At 43.0% G+C, this 23247-nt stretch overlaps 1 protein-coding gene across 3 annotated transcripts in view; it reads right to left on the bottom strand.

Annotated features, from left to right (window-relative positions):
* The window catches only part of SEC13 (SEC13 homolog, nuclear pore and COPII coat complex component), a 28667-nt gene that overhangs the window by 1982 nt on the left and 3438 nt on the right, over positions 1-23247 (bottom strand). For 2 of the 3 annotated variants that reach the window (XM_001493599.6, XM_070238445.1), the window contains exons 3-8: positions 21583-21698; positions 19045-19196; positions 18449-18582; positions 9444-9577; positions 8404-8527; positions 7353-7499 (exon numbers count right to left, since the gene is read on the bottom strand). In XM_001493599.6, coding sequence (XP_001493649.3) covers positions 7353-7499; positions 8404-8527; positions 9444-9577; positions 18449-18582; positions 19045-19196; positions 21583-21698 — 807 coding nt within the window. Of the gene's footprint in view, positions 1-7352; positions 7500-8403; positions 8528-9443; positions 9578-18448; positions 18583-19044; positions 19212-21582; positions 21699-23247 lie in introns of all 3 variants that reach the window. The other variant, XM_023619971.2, reaches the window with a different exon arrangement.

Here is a 23247-nt window from a genome sequence, read left to right as displayed (position 1 = left end):
ATCCAGCTGTTCTCAGCCAGTGGCACATCCCCCCACTCCTGACTTCAGAGCCCATCAGTTGCCTTGCCCCAAAACAGACCCTAACAGCAGGCCCACCTGCCGAAGGACATTATCAGCAGACATGTTCAGAAACCACACTGAGCTGACTGGTGAAGATCTGTCTCTGCCAAAGTGAGCCTGGGAAGTCGGGGAGAGGAGCCCACTGACTCCAGTGTGCAGACACCAGCACGAGGAGACAAGGGCCACAAAGAACCAGGTAAATGTGACACCACTAAAGACACTGACAAAGCTCTAATACCCGATCCCAAAGAAACAGAGATCTACAACTATCAGACAAAGAATTCACGATAATCTTCTTAAAGAAAACTAGTGAACTACAAGGACACACAGATAGCTAAATGAAATTAGGAGAACAATGCATGAACGAAAAGTTTGACAAAGCAATACACCATAAGAAGAAATAAACAAATCTGAGAGCTGAAAAATACAAAAACTGAACTGAAGAATTCAACAGAGAGCTTCAAAAGCAGACTCGACCATGTAGAAAAAAGAATCAGCAACCTGAAAGATAGGACATTTGAAATTATCCAGTCAGAGGAACAAAATGAAAAAAAGACTGAAAAAGGATGAAGAAAGCACACAGGGCTTATGGGACACAATGAAAAGAGACAATATTTGCATTATGGGAATTCCAGAAGGAGAAGAAAGGGCCAGAAAGTATATTTAAAGCAATAAAGGCTGAAAACTTCCCAAACCTGGGGAGAAAAATAGATATGCAGATCCAAGAGGCCCAAAGGACCCCAATAGTTCAATCCGAAAAGGGCTACACCAAGACACATTATACAGGCAAACCTCAGAGATATTGCCAGCTGAGTTCCAGACCCGCTGCAATAAAGAAAATATCACAATAGAGCAAGTCATGTGAATTTTTTGGTTTCCTGGTGCACATAAAAGTTGTCTACCCTATACTGCAATCTAAGTATGCAACAGCATCCTGTCTAAAACACAATGTACATACCTTAATTAAAAAATACTTTATTGCTAAAAAATTGCTAATCATCATCTGAGCCTTCAGTGAATGATAATCTTTTTGCTGGTGAAGGGTCTTATAAAAAATGCAACATCTGGGGCCGGCCCAGTGGCACAGCAGTTGAGTTTGCATGTTTTGCTTTGGTGGCCCAGGGTTCACCAGTTTGGATCCCAGGTGCAGACCTACGCACCACTTATCAAGCCATGCTGTGGCAGGCATCCCAAATATAAAATAGATGAAGATGGGCAGGGATGTTAGCTCAGGGCCAGTCTTCCTCAGCAAAAAGAGGAGGATTTCCTCAAGAAAAAGAGGGGGAGTGGCAGCAGATGTTACCTCAGGGCTAATCTTCCTCAAAAAAAAAAAAAAAAAAAAGCAATATCTGTGATGCAAAATAAAGCAAAGAGCAATAAAATGAGGTCTACTTGTAATTAAACTGTCAAAAGTCACAGAAAGAATTTTAAAAGAAGCAAGTGAAAGACTGAAGGGACATACATGGAAACCCCCATGTATGTATATTTGAAATACTGAAAGAAAAAAACTGTCAACCAAAAATACTATACCTGGCAAAGCTGTCCTTCAGAATTGAAGGAGGGACAAAGCCTTTCCAAACAAACAAAAGCTGAGAGAGTTCATTACCAACCAACCTACCTCACAAGAGATGCTAAAGGGAGTGCTTTGAGTGGAAGTAAAAGGACGTTAATTAACATCATAAACATAAGAAGGCAGTGTAAAACTCACTGGTAGTGACAAAAATATAGTCAAAATTGGATTCTGGAAAATGGTAATGTGGTGCATACAATTCACTTACATCTCTAGTTTAAAAATTAAAAAACAAATGTAAAAAACAACCATAACTACAATAATCTATTTGTTACACAATATAAAAAATATGTAAATTGTAACATCAATGACCTAAAAAAGTGAGGGGGAGGAGAAATAGAAGTGTAAAGCTTAGGAATTCTATTGAAGTTAAGTTGTTATTAGTTTAAGATAGAATTATAATTTTAAGATGTTTTATGTAAGCCTCATGATAACCACAAAGGAAAAACTGTAGTAATTACACAAAAGAACATGATAAAGAAGTCAAAGCAGGGGCTGTCCTGGTGGCACAGCGGTTAAGTTTGCATGTGCTGCTTCAGCAGCCAGGAGTTCGCCGGTTCAGATCCTGGGCACGGACCTACGCACTGCTTATCAAGCCATGCTGTGGTATGCATCCCACATATAAAATAGAGGAAGATGGGCACAGATGTTAAGTCAGGGCCAATCTTCCTTAGCAAAAAGAGGAGGATTGGCGGTGGATGTTAGCTCAGGGCTAATCTTCCTCAAAAAAAAGGAAAAAAAAGAGACAACAGGGCAAAAATGGAGTCACTTGTGCTAAGCCCCACATCAGCCAATCAAGACTTAATACTTAACTGCAGGTTCAGTCTCCCCCAGGAATGAAATCTTAACCAGTCAGTCTAGAATTTCCTGGTCAGCACCAGTGAAGTCATCTGCCTGACAGACCCTTTTTGTCCCCTAAAGGAAGGTGACCTTGCCTGAAACAATGCACTCTTTCCCCCTCCTGCCTATGAAAGCCTTCCATTTTGTAGGCTTCTTGGAGCTCCTTTCTATTTGCTAGATGGGATACTGCCTGATTCATGGATCACTGAATAAAAATTAAATCTTCAAATTTACACAGTTGAATTTTGTTTTTTTAACATATCACATTAATAGAATAAAAAAATCATATGATCATCTCAATAGATGCAGAAAAAGCATTGACAAAATTCAACATCTGTTCATGATAAAAACTCAACAAATGAGGTACAGAAGAAACATATCTCAACACAATAAAGGCCATATATGACAAGTCTACAGCCAAGCTCACACTTAATGGTGAAAGGCTGAAAGCTTTTCCTCTAAGATCGGGAACAAGACAAGGGTGCCCACGCCTATTCAACACAGTACTGGCAGTCCTAGCTGAAGCAATCAGACAAGAAAAATAAAAGACATCAGAATTGGAAAGGAAGAAGTAAAACTATCTCTATTTGCTCATGACATGGTTTTATATACAGAAAATCCTAAAGACTCCTCCAAAAAAACTGTTAGATCTAATCAATGAATCCAGTAAAGTTGCAGGATACAAAATTAACATACAAAAATCAGTAGCATTTCTATACGCTAACAACAAATCATCTGAAAAGGAAATAAAGAAAATGATCCCATTTACAATAGCATCAAAAACAACAAAATACTTGGGAATAAACTTAACCAAGGAGGTGAACGATCTCTACTCTGAAAACTACAAGACATTGATGAAAGAAATCAAAGAAGGCACAAATAAATGGAAAGGGGTCCCATGTTCATGAACTGGGAGAATATTGTTAAAATGTCCATACTACCCAAAGCCATCTATAGATTCAATGCAATCACGATCAAGATTCCAATGGCATTTTTTACGGAAGTAGGAAAAACAATCCTAAAATTTATATGAAACCAAAAAAGACTGAATAGCCTAAGCAATCCTGATAAAGAAGAACAAAATGGGAGGTATCACACTTCCCGATTTCAGGCTATACTATAAAGGTATAGTAACCAAAACAGTATGGTACTGGAATAAAAACAGACAAATGGATCAATGGAACATAATTGAAAGCCTAGAAATAAACCCAAGCATATATGGCCAACTGACATTTGTCAAGGAAGCCAAGAATACTCAATGGAGAAAAGACAGTCTCTTCAATAAATGGTGCTGGGAAAACTGGATATTCACATGTAAAAGAATGGGACTAGACCTCTATCTTACACCATTCACAAAAATTAATTTGAAATACACTAAAGTCTTAAATGTTAAGACCTGAAACCATGAAACTCCTAAAAGAAAACAGGAAAAGGCTCTTTGATATGGGTCTTGGCAATGATTTTTTGGATATGACACCTAAAGCGCATACATCAAACTAAAAAACGAACAAGAGGGACCACGTCAAACTAAAAAACTTCTGCACAGCAAAAAAAAAAAAAAGAAAAAACAAAACAAAACACCTACAGAATGGAAAAATATTTGGAAACAATGCATCTCATAAGTGGCTAATATCAAAATATATAAAAAACTCATACAACTCAACAGCAAAAAAAATAAGCAATCCAATTAAAAAATATGCAAAAGACCTGAACAGACAATTCTCCAAAGAAGATACGTGAAAGGTCAATAGGTCCATGAAAATATGCTCAACATCACTAGTCATCAGTGAAATACAAATCAAACCCACAATGAGGTATCACCTCACAGCTGCTAGAATGGCCATCATCAAAAAGATAAGAGACAACAAATGCTGGTGAGGATGTGGAGAAAAGGGAACCCCTGTGCACTGTTGGTGGCATTGTAAACTGGTACAGCTGCTGTGGAAAACGGTATGGAGGATGTCAAAAAATTAAAAATAGAACTTCCATATGGTCCAGCAACTCCACTTCTGGTAATATAGTCAAAGGAAATGAAAACACTAACTTGAAAAGATATCTGTACCCCCATGTTCACAACAGCATTACAATAGCCAAGACATGGCAACAACCTAAGTGTCCATCGATGGATGAATGGATAAAGAAGTTGTGGGGTGTGTGTAATGGAATACTATTTAGCCATAAAAAATGAGGAAATCCTGACATTTGTGACATGAATGGACCTCAAGGGTATTATGCTAAGTGAAATGAGTCTGACAGAGAAAGACAAATACTGTATGATCTCACCTATATGTGGAATCTAAAGAGAAACAAAAAACAAAACACCCTAAAAACCAAACTCATAAAAAAAGGGATCAGACTTATGGTTACCCAATGTGAGGAGTCTGGGGAGGGAGAACAGGAAAAAGGTGCAAACTTCCAGTTACAAGAGAAACAAGCATTAGGGATGTAATGTGCAGCATGTGACTATAGGTAGCACTGCTGTACGATGTACGAAACTCACTGAGTAAATCCTGAGAGTTCTCATCACAAGGAAAAAAAGTTTTTTTCTTTTTTTGCTTTGTCGTTTTATTTTATCTATATGAGATCATTTCACAATTTATATAAGTCAAAGCACTATGTTTGTACACTTTAAACTATACAGTGATGTATGTCAACTATATCCCAACAAAACTGGGAAAAAAAACACACAAAAAAGGAATATGAGTAAGAGCAGCTGAGAGATGGCAAGGCTGTGACTAATAGTGACATAACACAATAATAATGACGTAAACACGGATGCTGTTTTAACCAAGCTGACACAGCTTCAGTGAGAGGACATGGGGTGGCACAGAGCAGTGGTTCTCCAAGTGTGCTCCCTACACTGGCGCATCCACATCCCTTGGGAGCTTGTCAAAACTGCACATTTCGGGTCCCAGCCCAGACCCACTGATTCACAAGCTCTGTGGGCAGAGTTGGCAATCTGTATTTTAACAAGTTTAACAATGCTAAAGTTGAGAACTGTGGTAGAGGTGGGCAAGAGATCAATAAGTATGCTATTTCTACAGTGAAGTTAACAGCGAAAGAAACAGCTAAGAGTTGAAAAGGTCTGCTCCTGGAGAGTGAAAATTAGGAGACTGCATTAACAAAAATTATAACAAAAACTACCTAAAGCTATGTACATATATTAATTTGATAAAAAACCACAAATATGGATTTTAAGAACTCCTGCTTCAGGGACAGATTTTTTCACTAAACATGCACTGTACAGAATGCTCTGGACTGAAAACATACTAAGTCCGTTAGCAAAGAAATGCTATGGAGAAAGCACAAGTTCCTTTGTAGGAAACAGGCTTGTAAAGAAGAATAAGAAACATAAAGGCATAGTGACAGCAGAGCCCGAACGTGGCATGCACAACCTGGCACTTGCTCACTAACTTGTAAACATTACAGCAGGGCAATCTCAGGCAAGTCAGGTCCCTTGGCCTGTCCTGGGTGCCACCAAACCTGAGTTCTAGTCCTCACCCCGGCACTCACTAGAAATAAAGAAGGCTGGATTAGCTGTCCTCTGAAGGTCATTCCAGCTCCAAAATTCTATGGTTTTGAGATGGGGTCTGCTGGATCTTTCTAGGACCACTGTACATGAAAGGGCCCCTAGGCTGGATAAAAGTGGCCTGCGGAGGGTCTCAAAGAGATTATTACTTGTACACCCACGTGCATAGAAGCATTTTTCACAACAGCCAAAAGGTGGAAGCACCCCAGTATCCATCAATGGAGGAATGGATAAGCAGAATGTAGTATAATGGAATATCATTCAGCCTTAAAAAGGAAGGAAACTATGACACATGTTACAACATAAATGACCTACAACACAGATGAGGACACTATGCTGAGTGAAATAAGCCAGTCACAAAAAGACGAATACTGTATGAATACATGAGCTCCCTAGAGTAGTCAGATTCCTAGAGACAGAAATTGGCATGGTGGGTGCCAGGGGGGAGGGGAGGGGGCACGAGCAGTTGTTGTTTAAGGGGTAGAGAGTTTCAGTTGGGGCAGATGAAAAAGTTGTGGAGATGGATGGTGGGATGGCTGCACAACAGTGTGAATGTGCTTAACGCCACTGAACTGTGCACTTAAAAACGGCGATGAGGGTACATTTTATGTCAGGTGTATTTACCACAGTTAAAAACCCCACAAAGCTGCCTACAGAAAGGAAGAAGTAACAAGCCACCACCATCTGCCCTGCTGACTCCACTAAGGCAGAGGGCCCCTAACTTTCAAAGGCAGTGGTCACGATGAGTTTTCAAGTGCATCTGGCTCTGTTGCTATGGCCCTGTGCTGGTCTTTGTTTTACTAAGTTTTCCAGTAGCCACTTGGGCTCCATGTTCCTTCCTTTGTATCGTTCATAGCATAACAGGAAGAGGTACACAGTTGGTGTATAATAAGTACTCACGAATTGTACTGAGTTTTAAAAATATGCTGCTTAGGTGTTTTGGACCCCCCCGTCCCCCCTCTTTTTGCTTTTGTTTGAGTTTTCCTGTTGACTTACTTTTTGGGCAGAGCTAATTGATGTCATCAAGATGAGGTCGTCAAATGGCTAGCGGGATGGGCTAAGCGGCTTTGGATTTAACTTGGGACTGATTATTGGCTCTGCCACCTAACAGCTCTGTGACCCCTATGCAAGTCTCATCGCCTCTGTGTGCTTCTTTCCTAGCTGTAAAAGGAGGACATGCATCTCTCGGGGAACTGTAAGATTTAATGATGTAACTGAGACATGCTCGAAACGCAGTCCTCGTTAGGGTTCCTTCCAAGCCCCCCATTAGATGGGAAATTCAAATGAACTCGCTACTTGGCAAGGTAAAGACAAACAGGGCCCTGTCCACCAGGTCATGGAAATGGGGTGTACCTTATTGTCTCCGCCTGAGACGGCCAGGATGTTGGCTGTGATGGACCAGCTCACGTGCCACACAACATCATTGAACTTGTGTAGCAGTTTGGGGGACCATGTATTGCCCGAGGCATCGTCACAGGTCCAAATGAACACACGACCATCCTGGGAAAAGACAGACTCGAGTCAGGAGACGGGGGCAGGGATCCTGCACTGGTGATAGCCTCTCAATCCGGGGCCGTACTGGACCTCTGCAGGAACAGGGTGGGGCTTCAGTGCAAAGCACAGCCTGCGTGTCCACAGCACTGACGACCAATTTCCAGCCCAGCACCCTTGCTTTTATCCCTTTACCCTGGGAAGACACTCCTTGGTTCCTTTCCTCAAATTGGTTTCAGGCATGGACTTTGTCTGCATTGCTACCTCTCAAATTTTCTCTGGCGCTTCCCTCATGTCTGCTAAGTCACGTCCTTGTTTTGGCTCCCTGTGGCTGTGTCTATACTTTCTCAACTGAATGGGTACAGCTGTCTAAAAACGAAGCTTGGAGAATGAGAAGGGACAAGTTAAAAAAAAAACAACAACCCTCTCAAATTTAGGACCAAACAAAACAGGCTCAAATGATGCAAAAGGCCTGGCTTCCCCTTGTCTAGGGTGGTGATAGCATATAACTGAAGGCTTGTCTTTGGTCCTACTTCTGTGATCTGTCTGGGAAGAGCAGATAGTAGATGAGTGCAAGGTCTTAGAGCGTCCCATTGCCCTGGTCCTTGCTTGTGAATACTCTCAGAATTGCACCTGGGCACCTCCATTCTCTACCCAAACAAGGGTCAGGAGGGGAAATCGGTCCTGACAGTGGCCCTGGTCTTGGCCTAGTGGAGGCAAGCCACTTGTGGTTTCTGACGAGACTTCACTGTGTGATGACCCAGCCCCACACGCTCCCCCTTCTGCACTGGTCTAAAAGCGCCTGTTCTCTGCCCTTACCTTTCAAGGACTTTTCCCCAGGGGGACTGTCAGCGCTGATGGGACTCACTCAGAGATTAAATAACACAGGATGCTGTCATGGGTCTGAGCTGACCTGGGAGCAGCTGGCGATGGTGCTGGTGGGCAGGCCAATGGAGGGGGCCCAGGCCACGTCTCGAACCCAGTCACTGTGTGCTTCCAGCTTCTGCTCCTCCTTCCACTGGCCATCCTCCTCCTCCCTAACAGGGGAGATCAAAGAGAGAATCCAGCAGGTAGTAGCCCAGGTGCCTTTCCCATACCTCCACTCCTCCCCCACCCTCTAGGCTCCACAGGGGCCAAGAAGCTATTCCATCTTTCTGATTTCATTCACTGAGCCTGTAGAATTTTATTCAGTTCACCAGCTGTAAAGAAATCCTCCAGGGGGCCAGCCCTGTGGTGAGTGGTTAAGTTCATGTGCACTGCTTTGGTGGCCCAGGGTTTCCCTGGTTCGGATCCTGGGCGTGGACCTAGCACTGTTCATCAAGCCATGCTGAGGCAGCATCCCAAATAACAGAGCCAGAAGGACCTACAACCAGAATATACAACTACATGCTGGGGGGCTTTGGGGAGGAAACGAAAAAGAGGATTGGCAACAGATGTTAGCTCAGGTGCCAATCTTTAAAAAAAAGAAAGAAAGAAATCCTCCAGGAAATACTTGGTTCCTCCACAGCCAACAAGTTGGCTTCAGCAGTTGGGAATCAGGTGAAGAGTAAAAGTGCTTGAGGAAAGGGCAAGTTCACTTTTTTTTTTTTTTAAGATTTTATTTTTTTCCTTTTTCTCCCCAAAGCCCCCCGGTACATAGTTGTATATTCTTCGTTGTGGGTCCTTCTAGTTGTGGCATGTGGGACGCTGCCTCAACGTGGTTTGATGAGCAGTGCCATGTCCGCGCCCAGGATTCGAACCAACGAAACGCTGGGCTGCCTGCAGCGGAGCGTGCGAACTTAACCACTCGGCCACGGGGCCAGCCCCAGGGCAAGTTCACTTTTAAAGGATGTCCTCTGAGAGACTGAAAACAGTATTCCACGGAAAGAAAGGTGATCCTGTTTCTCGAGAGCTGGGCTGAGTCATGGCAGGTAGAGGAGAAGGTTAAGAAGCGTCCCCTTGAACCCCACTTACTTCCACAGCTTGACGAGGTTGTCACAGCCGCCCGACGCAAACTTCTTGATGTAGTTGGGCTTCTGCCCCGATGGCTGGTCTATGAGGCTTCCAGGCACAACAGCAGGGGCCCAGCTGACGGCATTGCAGCCAATCTGCAGGGAGGGGGACTTGTGGTGACTCGGCCCTGTGCCCTGCAACAGAGCGCTGCTTCTACAGACCCAAGGCTGCTGCTCATTCTCCCTCAGCTCTCAGGACTGGATTATGTAAGACAGCTGTTCTGATGAACTAAGGATTAGCCACGCCTAATTCTCCTTCAAGGATTCCTAATGGCGCATGTGTTCTTCAGCAATAAGCATTTAAAGTAGGAATTAGGGACTCTCAGGAATTTAAGCAACAGAACATTTTCCAAACATTCAAACATGTGAAGGGAGGGCACAGATTCAGAAAACCACACAAAGTAAATATATAGCTTAATGAATTACTCTTGTAACCACCACCGGATCAAGGAATAAAACTGCCATTTACCCAAGAAGCCCTGTCGTATGTCCTATCCGAATCACCGCCCCCCTTTTCCCCTGTAACCATTATCCTGACATTTCTCTTTTGTCACCCAAATGTGCATCCCTAGACACTACAGTTTAGTCTTGCCAATTAAACATTTTTGATTTTCTTACATTTCCTAATTTATAGATTCCTCCTCTGATCCTGTTTTTCCTTACAATGTTTCTGTTGAAGAAAACTGACCTGTAGTCTCTCAGGCTGACTTTTGCTCTTGCATACTCAGTTCAACACATTCTGAATTTCTGAAAATTGTCAGCTGGATCCAAGACTGGTTCAGACCCAGGTTTGGTCCCTTTGCCAAGACCACAGGTGGTCGTATATTCTTTCATCAGGAGGCACATGGTGTCAGATTGCCTAGCTTTATATTATTTGCACCTGTCAATAATTTAGGCCCCTCTTAATTCACTAGGCCTAAGTTACAAAACGGTGACACTGTAATTCTGTTCATTTCTTTGTCATTTATTACATGGAATACTGTAAACAGGCGCAATTCCTCTCATTAATATTTTGTTCCCCAGGGGTACAGATCAGATAGGAAAGGCAGGATAAAGGCATGATTCTTTCTGAACTGGTTCCATGTCACTTCCCAAAGGTCACTGACTCTCTTTAGTATCATTATGAACTCGTGGATTTAAGCATATTTAATGTGTTTCAGTTCATTGCAATTATTCCCATTTTTGGCACTCAAACTGCCCATCTTTGGCAGTGTGAGCTTGTTCAAGTTGGCCCCTTTGACATAACTCTAGCGTGTCAAAGTACGTCTTTATTTCCTTTCTATCTGGGGTGACAGTGTTCCAGGCTCATCTTATACCCTTCCTGCCTCCGACCTGGGATCAGCCGTTTCCTCGAGAGCTCTGGTTTCTTTTAGTGAAACTGTATTTCAAGACTATCGTCTACTGCTAGGGATGCTCACTGCCACGGCACTGTTTATTTTCTCTCATTTCACAACAGTGTCAGAATAGTAACATTGCCAATACGACTACTAAAAACATTTAAGAAAGTGTTTGCAATGCTCTCCCATTCTCTCCCAGTTTTGTTTTTTTTGGGGGAGGGGAGTGGTTTGTATGAATGGTGCCAATATTAAAAAATCTGGCTCTCCGGCTGCTTGTGCCCCACAGTTTTCACAGCTGTGCTCTATCTACCTTAGCAGAGCACACGCCACTACTTCCTAGAGGCTGCCTTTTAACCCTCGTTTCATCCTAGTTCTCTACAATTAACTGTATATTTATATGGATGTCTTTCTAGTTATTTTGTTGTTTGAAGCTTATACTTTAATAGATACCTCAGAAAGGGCTCATGGAAACAACAGGCCTTGACTTCTTGCATACTGATAATAGTTTGTGTCCTTTATATTCCAAAATCAAATTTTAAAAACAGCTTTGAGGTATAATTGAGATTAACTACATATAAAGTCTACAATTTGAGGAACTTTGACATAGGTATACCCTGTAAAACCATCACTACAATCCAGATAACAAACGTATCTCAAAGTGCTGAAGGAAAAACTTCCAACTAAGACCACTCTACATGGCAAAGCTGTCATTGAGAATTGAAGGAGAGAGAGCGTTTTACAGACAGTGAGCTGGAAGGAGCTGAAGGAGCTGAAGGAGCTGAAGGAGCTCATCACCACTCAACTGGCCTACAAGAAATGTTAAAGGGACTTCGTTAAGCTAACAAGAAGAGATATGAAAGTAGAAACGTCACTGGTAAATGTAAATATATAGTAAAAGTAGAGGATTAATCACTTATAAAGCTAGTATGAAGGTTAAAAGACAAAAGTAGTAAAAATAGCTGTAACTACAATAATTAAAGGATACACAAGAAAGAGATGTACAATGTGACATCAAAAACATAAAACATGGGTAGGGAGAAAGTAAAAATACAGAGCTTTAGAATGTGTCCAAACTTAAGTTGTTATCAACTTAAAATAGACTTATGAATATAGGTTGTTATAGGTAAGCCTCATGATAACCACAGAGCAAAAACCTATAGTAGATACACAAAAGATAAAGAGAAAGGAATCTAGCACACCACTAACGAAGGTCATCAAACCACAAAGGAAGAGAGCAAGAGCAGAAGGAACAGAGAAGAACTACAAAACAGCCAGAAAACAATTAAACAAAATGGCAATACAACATACCAAAATTTATGGGATGCTGCAAAAGGAGTTCTAAGGGGAAGTTTATAGTGATAAATGCCTACTTTAAAAACAAGAAAAATCTCAAACAACCTAACTTTAGAGCTCAAACTAGAAAAAGAACAGCAAATGGAGCCCAAAGTTAGTAGAAGGAAGGATATAACAAAGATCAGAGCAGAAATAAATGAAATAGGGACTAAAAAGACGACAGAAAAGATCAAGGAAACTAAGAGCTGGTTCCTTAAAAGGATAAACAAATTGACAAATTTTTAGCTAGACTCACTAAGAAAAAAAGGGATGGCATTTTTCACAGAAATAGAACAAACAATCCTAAAATTTGTATGGAACCATAAAAGACCCCAAATAGCCAAATCAATCTTGAGGAAGAACAAAAAAGCTGGAGGCATCACGCTCCCTGATTTTAAAGTACATCACAAAGCTCTGGTGATCAAAATAGTATGGTATTGGCATACAAACAAACAACTACATCAGTGGAACAGAATAGAGAGCCCAGAAATAAACCCATGCGTATATGGTCAATTAATTTATGATGAAGGAGCCAAGAATATACAATGGGGAAAGGACAGTCTCTTCAATAAACGGTGTTGGGGAAACTGGACAGCCACATGCAAAAGAATGAAACTGGACCACTATCTTACACCACACACAAAAATTAACTCAAACTGGATTAAAGACTTGACTGTTAAGACCTGAAACCATAAAACTCCTAGAAGAAAACATAGGCAGTAAGCGCCTTGACATAGTCTTGGCGATAATTTTCTGGATTTGACTACAAAAGCGAAGGGAACAAAATAAAAAATAAACAAGTGGGACTACATCCAACTAAAAAGCTTCTGCACAGCAAAGAAAATCATCAACAAAAGGGAAAGGCAACCTACTGAATGGGAGAAAATATTTGCAAATCATATATCTATAAGGCGTTAATATCTAAAATATAAAAGAACTCATATAACTCAATAGCAAAAGAAACCAAACAATCCAATTAGAAAATGCAGAGGATCTGAATATCCATTTCTCCAAAGAAGACACACAGATGGTCAACAGGCACATGAAAATATGCTCATCACCACTAATCATCAGGGAAATGCCAATCAAAATCACAATATCACCTCATGCTCGTTAGAATAACTATCAAAAGACGAGAGATAACAAACACTGGTGAGGATGTGGAGAAAAGGGAGCCCAGGTGCACTGTTGGTGGGCATGTAAATCGGTGCAGCCACTATGAACAACAGTATGGAGGTTCCTCAAAAAATTAAAAACAGAACTACCATATGATCCAGTAATTCCATTTCTGGGTATTTATCTGAGGAAAATGAAAACACTAATTTGAAAATATACATATACCCCATGTTCACTGCAGATTTATTTACAAAAGCCAAGATATGGAAACAATTTAAGTGTCCATTGATTGAGGAATGGCTAAAGATGCGGTGTATATATATATATATATCTACGATGGAATATGATTCAGCCATAAAGAAAGAATAAAATCTTGCCATTTGTGACAACGTGGATGGAACTTGAGGGCATTATGCTAAACGAAGTAAGTCAGTCAGAAAGATAAATACCGTATGATCTCAATTCTGTGGAATCTAAAAAAAAGAAACACGCCTCCCCCACCAAAGGCATAGATACAAAGAACAGATTGGTGGTTGCCAGAGGCAGGAGGAGGGGGATGGCAAAATGTGTGAAGGGGGTCAAAAGGTACCTATTTCCAGCTATAAAACAGATTAGTCATGTGGATGTAATATACAGCATGGTGACTATAGTTAATACTGTATTGCACATTTGAGAGTTGCTAAGAGAGTAGATCCTAAAAGTCCCCATCACAAGAAAAAAAATTTTTTTTGGTAACTATGTATGGTGACAGACGTTAACTAGACTTATCGTGGTGATCACTTTGCAATGTATACAAATACTGAATCATTATGTGGAACACCTGAGACTTATATAATGTTGCATGCCAATTATACCTCCATTTAAAAAAAAAAAGAGGTGGGGCCGGCCCTGTGGCCGAGTGGTTAAGTTCGCGCACTCTGCTTCGGTGGCCCAGGGTTTCGCCAGTTCGGATCCTGGGCGCAGATACGGCACTGCTAGTCAGGCCACACTGAGGCGGCGTCCCACATAGCACAATCAGAAGGACCCACAACTAAAATATACAACTATATACTGGGGTGATTTGGGGAGAAAAAGCAGAAAAAAAAAAAAAGAAGATTGACAACAATTGTTAGCTCAGGTGCCAATCTTAAAAAATAAATAAATAAAAGAGGTAATAAAAACATAGTGTTTTATTGGGGAAAAAAAAGATAATGACTACATCCATCATTCCCCAGTTTTCTCAGGTCCCTTTGTAATCCATCTCCCCACATCTCCACCCCCCTTAGCAACCACTGATCTGTTACTGTAGATTAGTTTGCTTTTTCTGGAATTTTAGATCAATGGAATCATAGTATGTATTTTTTTGTCTGATTTTTTTCACCCAGGATAATTATTTTAAAGTTCTTCATCTTGTGTGTGTATCAGTAGTTGTTCCTTTTTATTGCTAAGTAGCATTTCTATTGTGTGGATATACCACCATTTGTCGATCCATTCACCTGCTGATGCACATGTGGATTATTTCCAGTTTTGGGCTATTAGGGCTGCTATGAACTTCTGAGTATGAGACTTTGTGTGAACTTGAAAGTCAGCATTGCTGGTTATAAATTCTTGGCTCACACGTTCTACCCTTGAGTTTTGTAAATGGGTTCTTTTTTCTTATGCGTGAAATCATTGCTGTTGAAAAGTCTGATGATAATCTATTTTCCTTATTAGTCACATGGCTTTTTCCTAGATGTGTAAAGGATTTTTTTCTTTTTCTTTAAAAGCCAGTAATCCTACTAGAATTATGTCCTTTTGCTGGTGAATTCTGGGTTGATATCCTTAAGTGTAGGGTATGCTCTTTCAATATGTAGTTTCAAATCTTTTTTTAAAAATTTTAGGATAGTTTTCTTGAATTAGTTTTTAGTATTTGTTCTTTCTTCTTCTTCAGGGATTCCTATTATTCATACATTTGATCTCTGCCTGTCTCTACTTTCTCTCTTTTTTTTTTTTTGAGGAAGATTGGCCCTGAGCTAACATCTGTGCCCACCTTCCTCTATTTTATAGGTGGGACGCCTGCCACAGCATGGCCTGATAAGCAGTGCTAGGTCTGTGCCTGGAATCAGAACTGGTGCACCTTGGGCCACTGAAGTGGAGCGTGCAAACTTAACTGCTGCACCACTGGGCCAGCCCTTCTCTCTTCATTTTTTTGATTTAAAAAATTTTCTGCTTTTCACACTCTGTTTCTCTTAAGGCATTATCTGTTGTGTTTATTTGCTCTTGTGTTCCTTCTAATTTAGACTTTATTTCTGAGAAAAATTTTATTTCTAATGCTTCCCTGAGTGCTGTCACCTCGCTTCTGAGTTTGTTAATTTTGATTTATGCTGTTTTTTTGTGTCTCACATCATTTAAAAGTGCCTCTGAGCTTGATTTGAAAGAGTGGGTGACAGTTGTTCTGTTTCGTGGGCATGTCTTTCTTTCATTGCTTATAGGGATGTTATTCTGCAGATCCTTTTCTTTCTTACAAGGAAGACTTTGTATGTGGCTTCACCTCAAACGCTTTTCTGTTATTTTTATGTAAGATTAGTTTTTCTGATAAAGTGAGGCTCAGGAAAGCCGTTCTAAGTTCAGAAGTCTCTGTTTTGTGTAAACAAACGTGCGGCTTGCTCTGGGGCTTTCCAGGCTCTGTTCCCCTCCCTGACTGTGGGCTCCATCCTCTCTGTGTCCCTGTGTGGCTCCGTTTTGATCTCACTCCCAGCAGTTCCTCCCCCGCGAGGCCCTGTTGTGGATGCAAGTCCTGGTGGGTCCTCAGGGTCAGGTTCCCAAGCCTCTTCAGTCTCCCTTACAGTGGGCTCCTTGCACTCACCTGGTATGACACAGTACAAAACCCCTTCCAGCCAGTTCTCCACAGAAGACACACAAATGGCCAATAAGCATGTGAAAAGATGCTCAACCTCATGACTCATTAGAGAAATACAAATCAAAACCACAATGAAATACTACTCCACACCCACTTGGATGGCTATAATGAGAAAGACGGATGACAACACGTGTTGGCAAGGATGTGGACAAACTGAAACCCTCATACATTCCTGGTGAGATTGTAACATGGTGCAGTTAATTTGGAAAACAGTTTGGGGCCAGCCCCGTGGCTCAGTGGTTAAGTTCATGCACTCCGCTTCAGTGGCCTGGGGTTTCACCAGTTCGGATCCTGTGCGCGGACATGGCACTGCTCATCAGGCCATGCTGAGGCGGCGCCCCACATGCCATAACTAGAAGGACCCATGACTAAAATATACAACTATGTACTGGGGGGATTTGGGGAGAAAAAGCAAAAAAAAAGAAAAAAGAAACTAATGAATGGGAAAAAAAAAAGAAAACAGTTTAGCAGTATCTTGAAAAGTTAAACATGAAGTTTCCATGACTCAGCAATTGTACTCCCAGGTATATACCCAAGAAAACTGAAAACATATGTTCACACAAAACTTAGACTTAAATGTGTAAATAGCATTATTTATAATAGCTGAAAATGTCCATCAACTGAAGGATGGCTAAACAAAATGTGTATATTCACACAATGGAATACTATTCAGCCATTAAAAGGAATGAAACACTGATATATGCTATGACATCGATGCATCTTGAAAACATGCTAATAGAAAGAAGCCAGTCACAAAAGACCACATATTGTATGATTCCATTTACAGGAAATGTCCCAAATAGGAAAACCCATAGACACAGAAGGCAGATTAGTGGTTGCCTAGGGCTGGGGGTAGGGTAGGGTGAAGAGTGACTGCTAATTGGGTTTCTTTTTGGGGTGATGAAAAAGTTCTGGAAATTAGATAGTGGTGATAGTTGCAGAACTTTGTGAATATACTAAAAATTATGGAACTATGTACTTTAAAAAAGAATGAATTTTATGATATGTGAATTGTATCTTAATTAAAAAAAAGTTAAAAACAAAAACACAAAACTTCTCCCAGTTTCAGCTGTTCTCAAACTGGCCAGCTATGCTTTCCAGTGAGTATTTGCCAGCCATTTTGGGGGCACTCCTCTTCTCAGGCTGAGAAGGAACCCACTGCTTCCTTCTTCCTCTGCTTGGACACCAATGCCATGCAGTCCTGTGGCTGTTGCTGGTTCATTCCTTTCTGCTTGTATTTTGGAGTTTGTGGAAATACCCTGTTACATGGCTTCATTGTAAATGTTGTTCATGAGGTTTTGGTTTTACCACCTAGTTGCTCTGTTGGTTTTTATGAAGAGATGTGGAAAGAATGAAAAACTACAATGCCACTCCCTACCTTCTTCCCAGAAGCCTCCCAGCTTATTCCTTTTTGCAAATTAGTCAGCAAATGGGGATCACAGGGCCAAAGTAACAAGACCCTGAGCCAGGCTCCTGGGGCCTTGAGGGCTGGACAGGCTGTGGATCCCCTGAATTTGAGAACTGCAAAAGTACAGTGTCAAGCTTGGGGGTACCGCCTTTAAGTTCCCACCTGGGTAAATTGCAGAAGCATTTGGAGCCATCAAAGCTGGAACTGCTGTGTAGAGAAGGCACACAGGTTCCAGGGTTCTGACCCCAGCACAGTACCTTCTCTAAGTCACTACTTTTTCTGAGGCTCATCATAACAAGGGAATAAGACTGCTTACCTTGCAAATCTGTACATTTGTCAGTTTCTTTTTTCATTCACAAATGTTTGTGAGGATTACAGAACACACGGCAGGGGCTCAAGAAATGTGAGTTTTTCCTCCTGTCCACAGTGCTTTCTTGACTGTTTCAACCTTAATGCCCAATGACTAGAAGTACAGGGAAGTAAATTCCTATGATGCTTTTTATAACACCACTCAGTTCTCGGGGGTCCCAATGACCACTGCAAGGCATGTCAACTTGAGGTGTCCACAGCAAAGGTGGTAGGTAGGCAGACTGCTGCCTTCACCTTGCCAGTGCCCTGGCCCTCCCTGACATGGGAGCTTGCAGTGAGGAACCAGTGCCAACTCCTGCCCTGGCCTGAATGAGGCTGGTGCAGCCTGGCCTCCCTGAATGCAGCTTCTGTCTGGCTTCAGAGCAAAGAGGCTCAGAGCTACTCCACCAAGCAAGTCTGACTGACAGCCCCCTCCCTGGCCCACTGCACAGCAGCGACACTATCCTGCCACTCTCTAGGGAGTCCACAGGAGACACACGGCAAGGCAGCAGAGCTACCCTCTCCATGCAGGCAGGGTCTGGACTTACCGTGTGAGCATTGTTGATCTTCTTCACTTCCCACTGGCCCTCCCCAGTGTAGGTCAGCAGGGAGATGGCCCCGTCAGAGCTCCCACAGGCTAGGATCAGGCCGTAGTCATGGGGGGCCCAGCACACAGAGTTTACTGCAGGAAGGAGGGAGGCACAGTGAGCAGACTTTCATTTCCCAGATTTACCATTTTACTAAATTTCTGAAAAAAATTCCAGGGATCAGCAGGGGCAAATTATAATTTTGTCAATTAGGGAGATCGAAAAAACCCATCACCTACCAATATCATCATTTCACAAACTGACATCTATCTTAACAAAAAGTAGGATGGGCAATAAACTGAGAATAAAGGCCAGTACTTAAAATGAATAAGGCTTTAAAAAAACAGTGTGTTATTTTTGCTTTTCTCATTTTGCTTTGGACTGGCTTTAGATCTTAGGCCCTTCCCTCCATTGTGGACAGACTAGTAGAAAAGCCAACTAAAGCACAAGGGACAAACAAGGAGCATCACAAGGAGCAAGGAACCAGAGTGCTGGCCAAGACAGAGACCTTTCTCCTCAAAGGTTTCCCCCACCTTGTCCTGCCCCACTCAGTGTACCTGAGGAGTCATGTCCCGTGTGCTCGTGCGTCTTCTCCCAGGTGCCATTTTCCTCTTTCCAGATAATGACTTTCCGGTCATAGGAGCAGGATGCCAGGATGTTGCCATACATGGGGTGGGCCCAGGCCACCTGCCACACAGGACCCTCATGACTGCAAGGGGAGAGGCTGCTCAGATGGGCCGGAGGAACTCACTGTGCTCTGCCAGCCGCTACTCTGGAAAGAACTGAATAGCTTTCTTGGTTGGCAGAGCCAGTGTCTTAAGATGGAACTGCCTAAGAAGTTCAAAAGGGAGAGCCATAGAACGCCATTGCCAAAAGGGATCTTCATTGGGCAGTGAGGACCCTGAGGCCCAGGGAGGTCACAGAGGCTCTGGAAGTGAGTCAGGACTCTAAGTCAGCCTCTCTGTCCTGAGCCAGCAGAACTCTCACTTGCCCCAGACTGCAGCCAGCACCACCTACATCTACTGCCATCAGCACTGTCACCGATCAGTCTAGGGTTTGCACCTGCAAGAGCTCAGTGAGCGTCTGTAGAGAATCGCTGTTCTGCCTTCCAGATGGCCAGCTTTTTGAGGAGGCAGTATCTGTTTCATTTTGATACTTTCCAGGACTCTTGTATTTTGTTCCACAAGCATGTCTCCCTCTTCTCTTCTGACCTTTGCGCATTCACCTATCAGTACTGTCTGAGCACGTACCCTGTGCTGGCTTCTGTACTGGAGATGTTTCTTGGTCCAGGGAAGGGTGGGCACCCAGCACACAGGAGGTGGCACGGTGCAGAGGGGATGGGCCAGGCTCTTTCACACCCCCTCCCCATGCACTAGAGCTTGACTTCAGACAAGGACCACATCCTCTCTATGGCTTGGTCTCTTCATGGGGCTATAAACAAGACTGCTTCCACAGGGTGACCACGAGAGGAGACGTTTTGTGATAAATCATATCAAGAGCATGGAACAGTGCTTGGTACAAGAAAAGGAAAAAACCCCAACACAAAAGACGCTCAATGCCTTAAGAGGTATTATTGCTGCTCCTTGTTCACTCTTTCACCCTCTGGCTGGGACAATAGTACATTTCCAGTCCCTACAAAAGGAGCTGCTAATGAAACTCTCAGTAGCCTCAAATGTCCTACAACTAGCACAGTTCTAACTGAAAGAATATTATTGAATATTCTTTTCAAAAAAGAATAGGGGTGTGAATTTTTTCTCTCACCAATTCACATCCTTCGAGCGTAAGAAAAACACAGAGCAGAAAGGACTGCGTGACAGCAGACGTGACTGCCTCTGCCAGTGCTGGCAGCCAGGCCTCACCTTAGCAGCTCTCTGCTCAGCCAGGGGCTGCTGGACAGGGAAGGTGGCATTGGGCTCTTCAGTCACTTGATTCTTGACACTCAGGATGAGGGCAACTTCTAGGCCATCTGCCCAAACGGCTACCACTTTAGTTAGGTCTTCTTTAATTCAGTTAACAAACGTGTACTGAGCCCCTACTCGTCCAGGGCTTTAGTCTCTTTTGTGCAGTCTGGGGAAGGTTACGGTCCCTTCTCAGAATAACAGATAAAATACTTAGATTATACTAGGATTATAAAGGAAACCCAGTTATATGGAAATACAGTCACTGAAACGCTAAAGAACACTTTATGATACAGTGACATGTGTGCTTCTTTAAGACATTTAGTAACAAACTCTAGTGGCAGGTCTAACAGCCACTCTGATTTCAAAGTAGTGATGAGCATACCTGCTATCGTGAGATGGCTACAACACCTGAAATGTGATAGGAAGATATCTCTGACTTCTGGTAAAAAAGTGACAGGCACTATGAATACTACTGTGGTTTCTGGCCTACATCCATAACTGAAGGAAATGCTAAATATCAGAGTCACTGAAAATAAAGACGTGACTTTTTTTTCCCTGCTCCAGTTCCCCAACCCCTGAATTCTATCCACTGAACCCCTGCAGATCTGTGGATTAAGGTTAAGGTTAAGAGCCCCCATCTATTTGAAAGGAAGTGAACTGAAGAAGAGCAGCAGAGATGTGGCCATAAAAATGAGAGCCAGGATCTCAAGAATCTCAGGAGGGAGAAGGTATGTCAAACACTTGTAAATATTCACTGAATACCTGCCACGGGCAAACGGGCAGAATTACGGGATTTATATAATAACTAGGACATTCTGCACTACCGCCCTTGAGTGACACTTTAGATCATCTGGCTAAACTTGTAAAAAAAAAAAAAAAAAAAAAAAAAAAAAGAGGCAGTTTCCCAATTTTAAAAGTAGCAGTAGCTACCGAAGGCTTGCTGCGAGCGGCTCTATCGGGGAGGGGGCAGCACCAGCCTGTTCTGAGGGTGAGCAGGGGAAGGCTCCCAGAGGTAACCTCTCTGGCCTAAGGTCTTCCAGTGGGTACTTTGGTAGCAGAGCTGGGACCCTCTCCTGGATCATCAGCCCAGGACCTCTGCTCACTGCACTACGGGCTGCTCCGATGTGGGCTCTCAGCCTTTCCTGCCACATCCGAGAAGCCCAGCCATTCTCTGAGACCTTGCCCTGCACTTACCCCCTGAGGTCGGCAATGAGGATCTGCCCTCCGTTGCGCACGTCGAAGATTTTGACAGACCTGTCTGACGAGCAGGTTGCCAGGCGGGTGCCATAGTAGTCCATCTGTGCATCGTGCTGCAAAGGAAGGACAGCTCAGGAAGCCTGCAGGCTGGGTGGCGGGGGTGGGCTGGGGGCAGTCACCAGGACAGAGTCTAGTTGGACCAGAGTCTACTGAAATGAATCTAACCTCAAAGAATAATCACTATTAGGCAGGAAGCTAGCCTGTCAACATTCTCACTTCTCTGACAGGCAATGTCTTTCTGAAAGGGACAAGAAAAACCAGATCCAGCTGCTTTTAGACCCTTCACATACACAGGGGAAGTCCTTTCCAATCTTGTCCTGTAGGGTGGGTATGGAGGAGAAAAAGCTGGTCCAGCCTCTCTCTTCTTCCTCTTTCCTCAGGCTCCATCATGTTCTGAGGCTCCATGGGCTACTGGGGAAGATACCCAGGGGTTCAGCTCAGCCCCAGAACCCAGGGCTAATGCTGACCCAAAGGAGGTGGCCTCTGACTGTCTGTAGGTCCCAATCAGGTCCTCCATGATGCACATCTGGCCGGGACACAGGGTTCCATTCAGACACTTGGACTCCTTCTTCCACGCATGGCCCTGGATCCTTTGTGGACCTCTGGTCCTGGGTTTCTACTTGACCTTCTTCCTAGTAGTGTACCCAGTAACCCAGACTCTCCACCCATGGCTTAAATGTCGCCTGTCCCACCACTGATGAACTGACTTCCTCGATGCTGATCGGCCATCCAGACCTAAGGTTGGCCCCCACCCTTAGCTCTTTGTCCAGCTATGCGATGGCTTCTCTGAGCCACTACGCCTGCTACCCCACTGAACATATTGGTTGGTCCCTCCTGTTTGCTGGCCCTGCCTATTCCAACAGATGGCACTTTCCTCAGCTGTCCTACCCCAGGGGTTTAGGAACTATCAGCTGTCACTCTTGTGATTATCAGCAGCAATGATATCCTATCAACGGAAGCAATCGTTCCATCTGCTTCAACATTCTCTCCTCCTCTCCCTACCTAAGGAAAGCAGCCCCATTCTTCTTCGGAAGTCAACTCCCTCCACTAGTCCAGGTCTTGGCTTCTTGGAAGGCAGGCAGTGCAGGTGTTAAGACAGCTCTTCTCTGCAAGTCTATTTCTGAAGCACTTCTCCTGCAGAGTGCTATCCCACGCTTCGGGAGGAAGCAGGGCACAGTACCTAAGAGATTTAAATCCTATCTCTTTAGCTTATCTGCTGTGCAAACTTGAAACATTATCTAATCTCCTTGAACCTCACTTTTCTTATCTTTAAATGGGGCTAATGATGGCATCTGCCTAAAGTTGTCATGAAGGTTCACTGAGATACTGAGTGAACAGCATTTGGCATGGGGTCTGACACTCAGGGAGCATGCAGATGTTATTCATTACTACTTTGCCTGAGCTTTTCCTCAAACTGAACCCACACAAGTAGGTACATATCCATTATTTTCCCCATTTTAGCTATAAGGAAATCAAGGCTGGCTCACAGAAGTTAAGAGATTGGTTAGGGAGTCTCACATTGGATTTTCTTATCCATGGTGCCACACTATCTCCAAGGAGGTGTGGCCTCACAGCTAGACCGCACACGACTGCATCCAGGGA

The sequence above is a fragment of the Equus caballus genome, chromosome 16 (assembly GCF_041296265.1).
Source record: "Equus caballus isolate H_3958 breed thoroughbred chromosome 16, TB-T2T, whole genome shotgun sequence".
NCBI classification, from domain to species: Eukaryota; Metazoa; Chordata; class Mammalia; order Perissodactyla; family Equidae; genus Equus; species Equus caballus.
The sequence above is the reverse complement of the archived record's forward strand: the minus strand, read 5'-3'. Positions and strand labels throughout refer to the sequence as shown.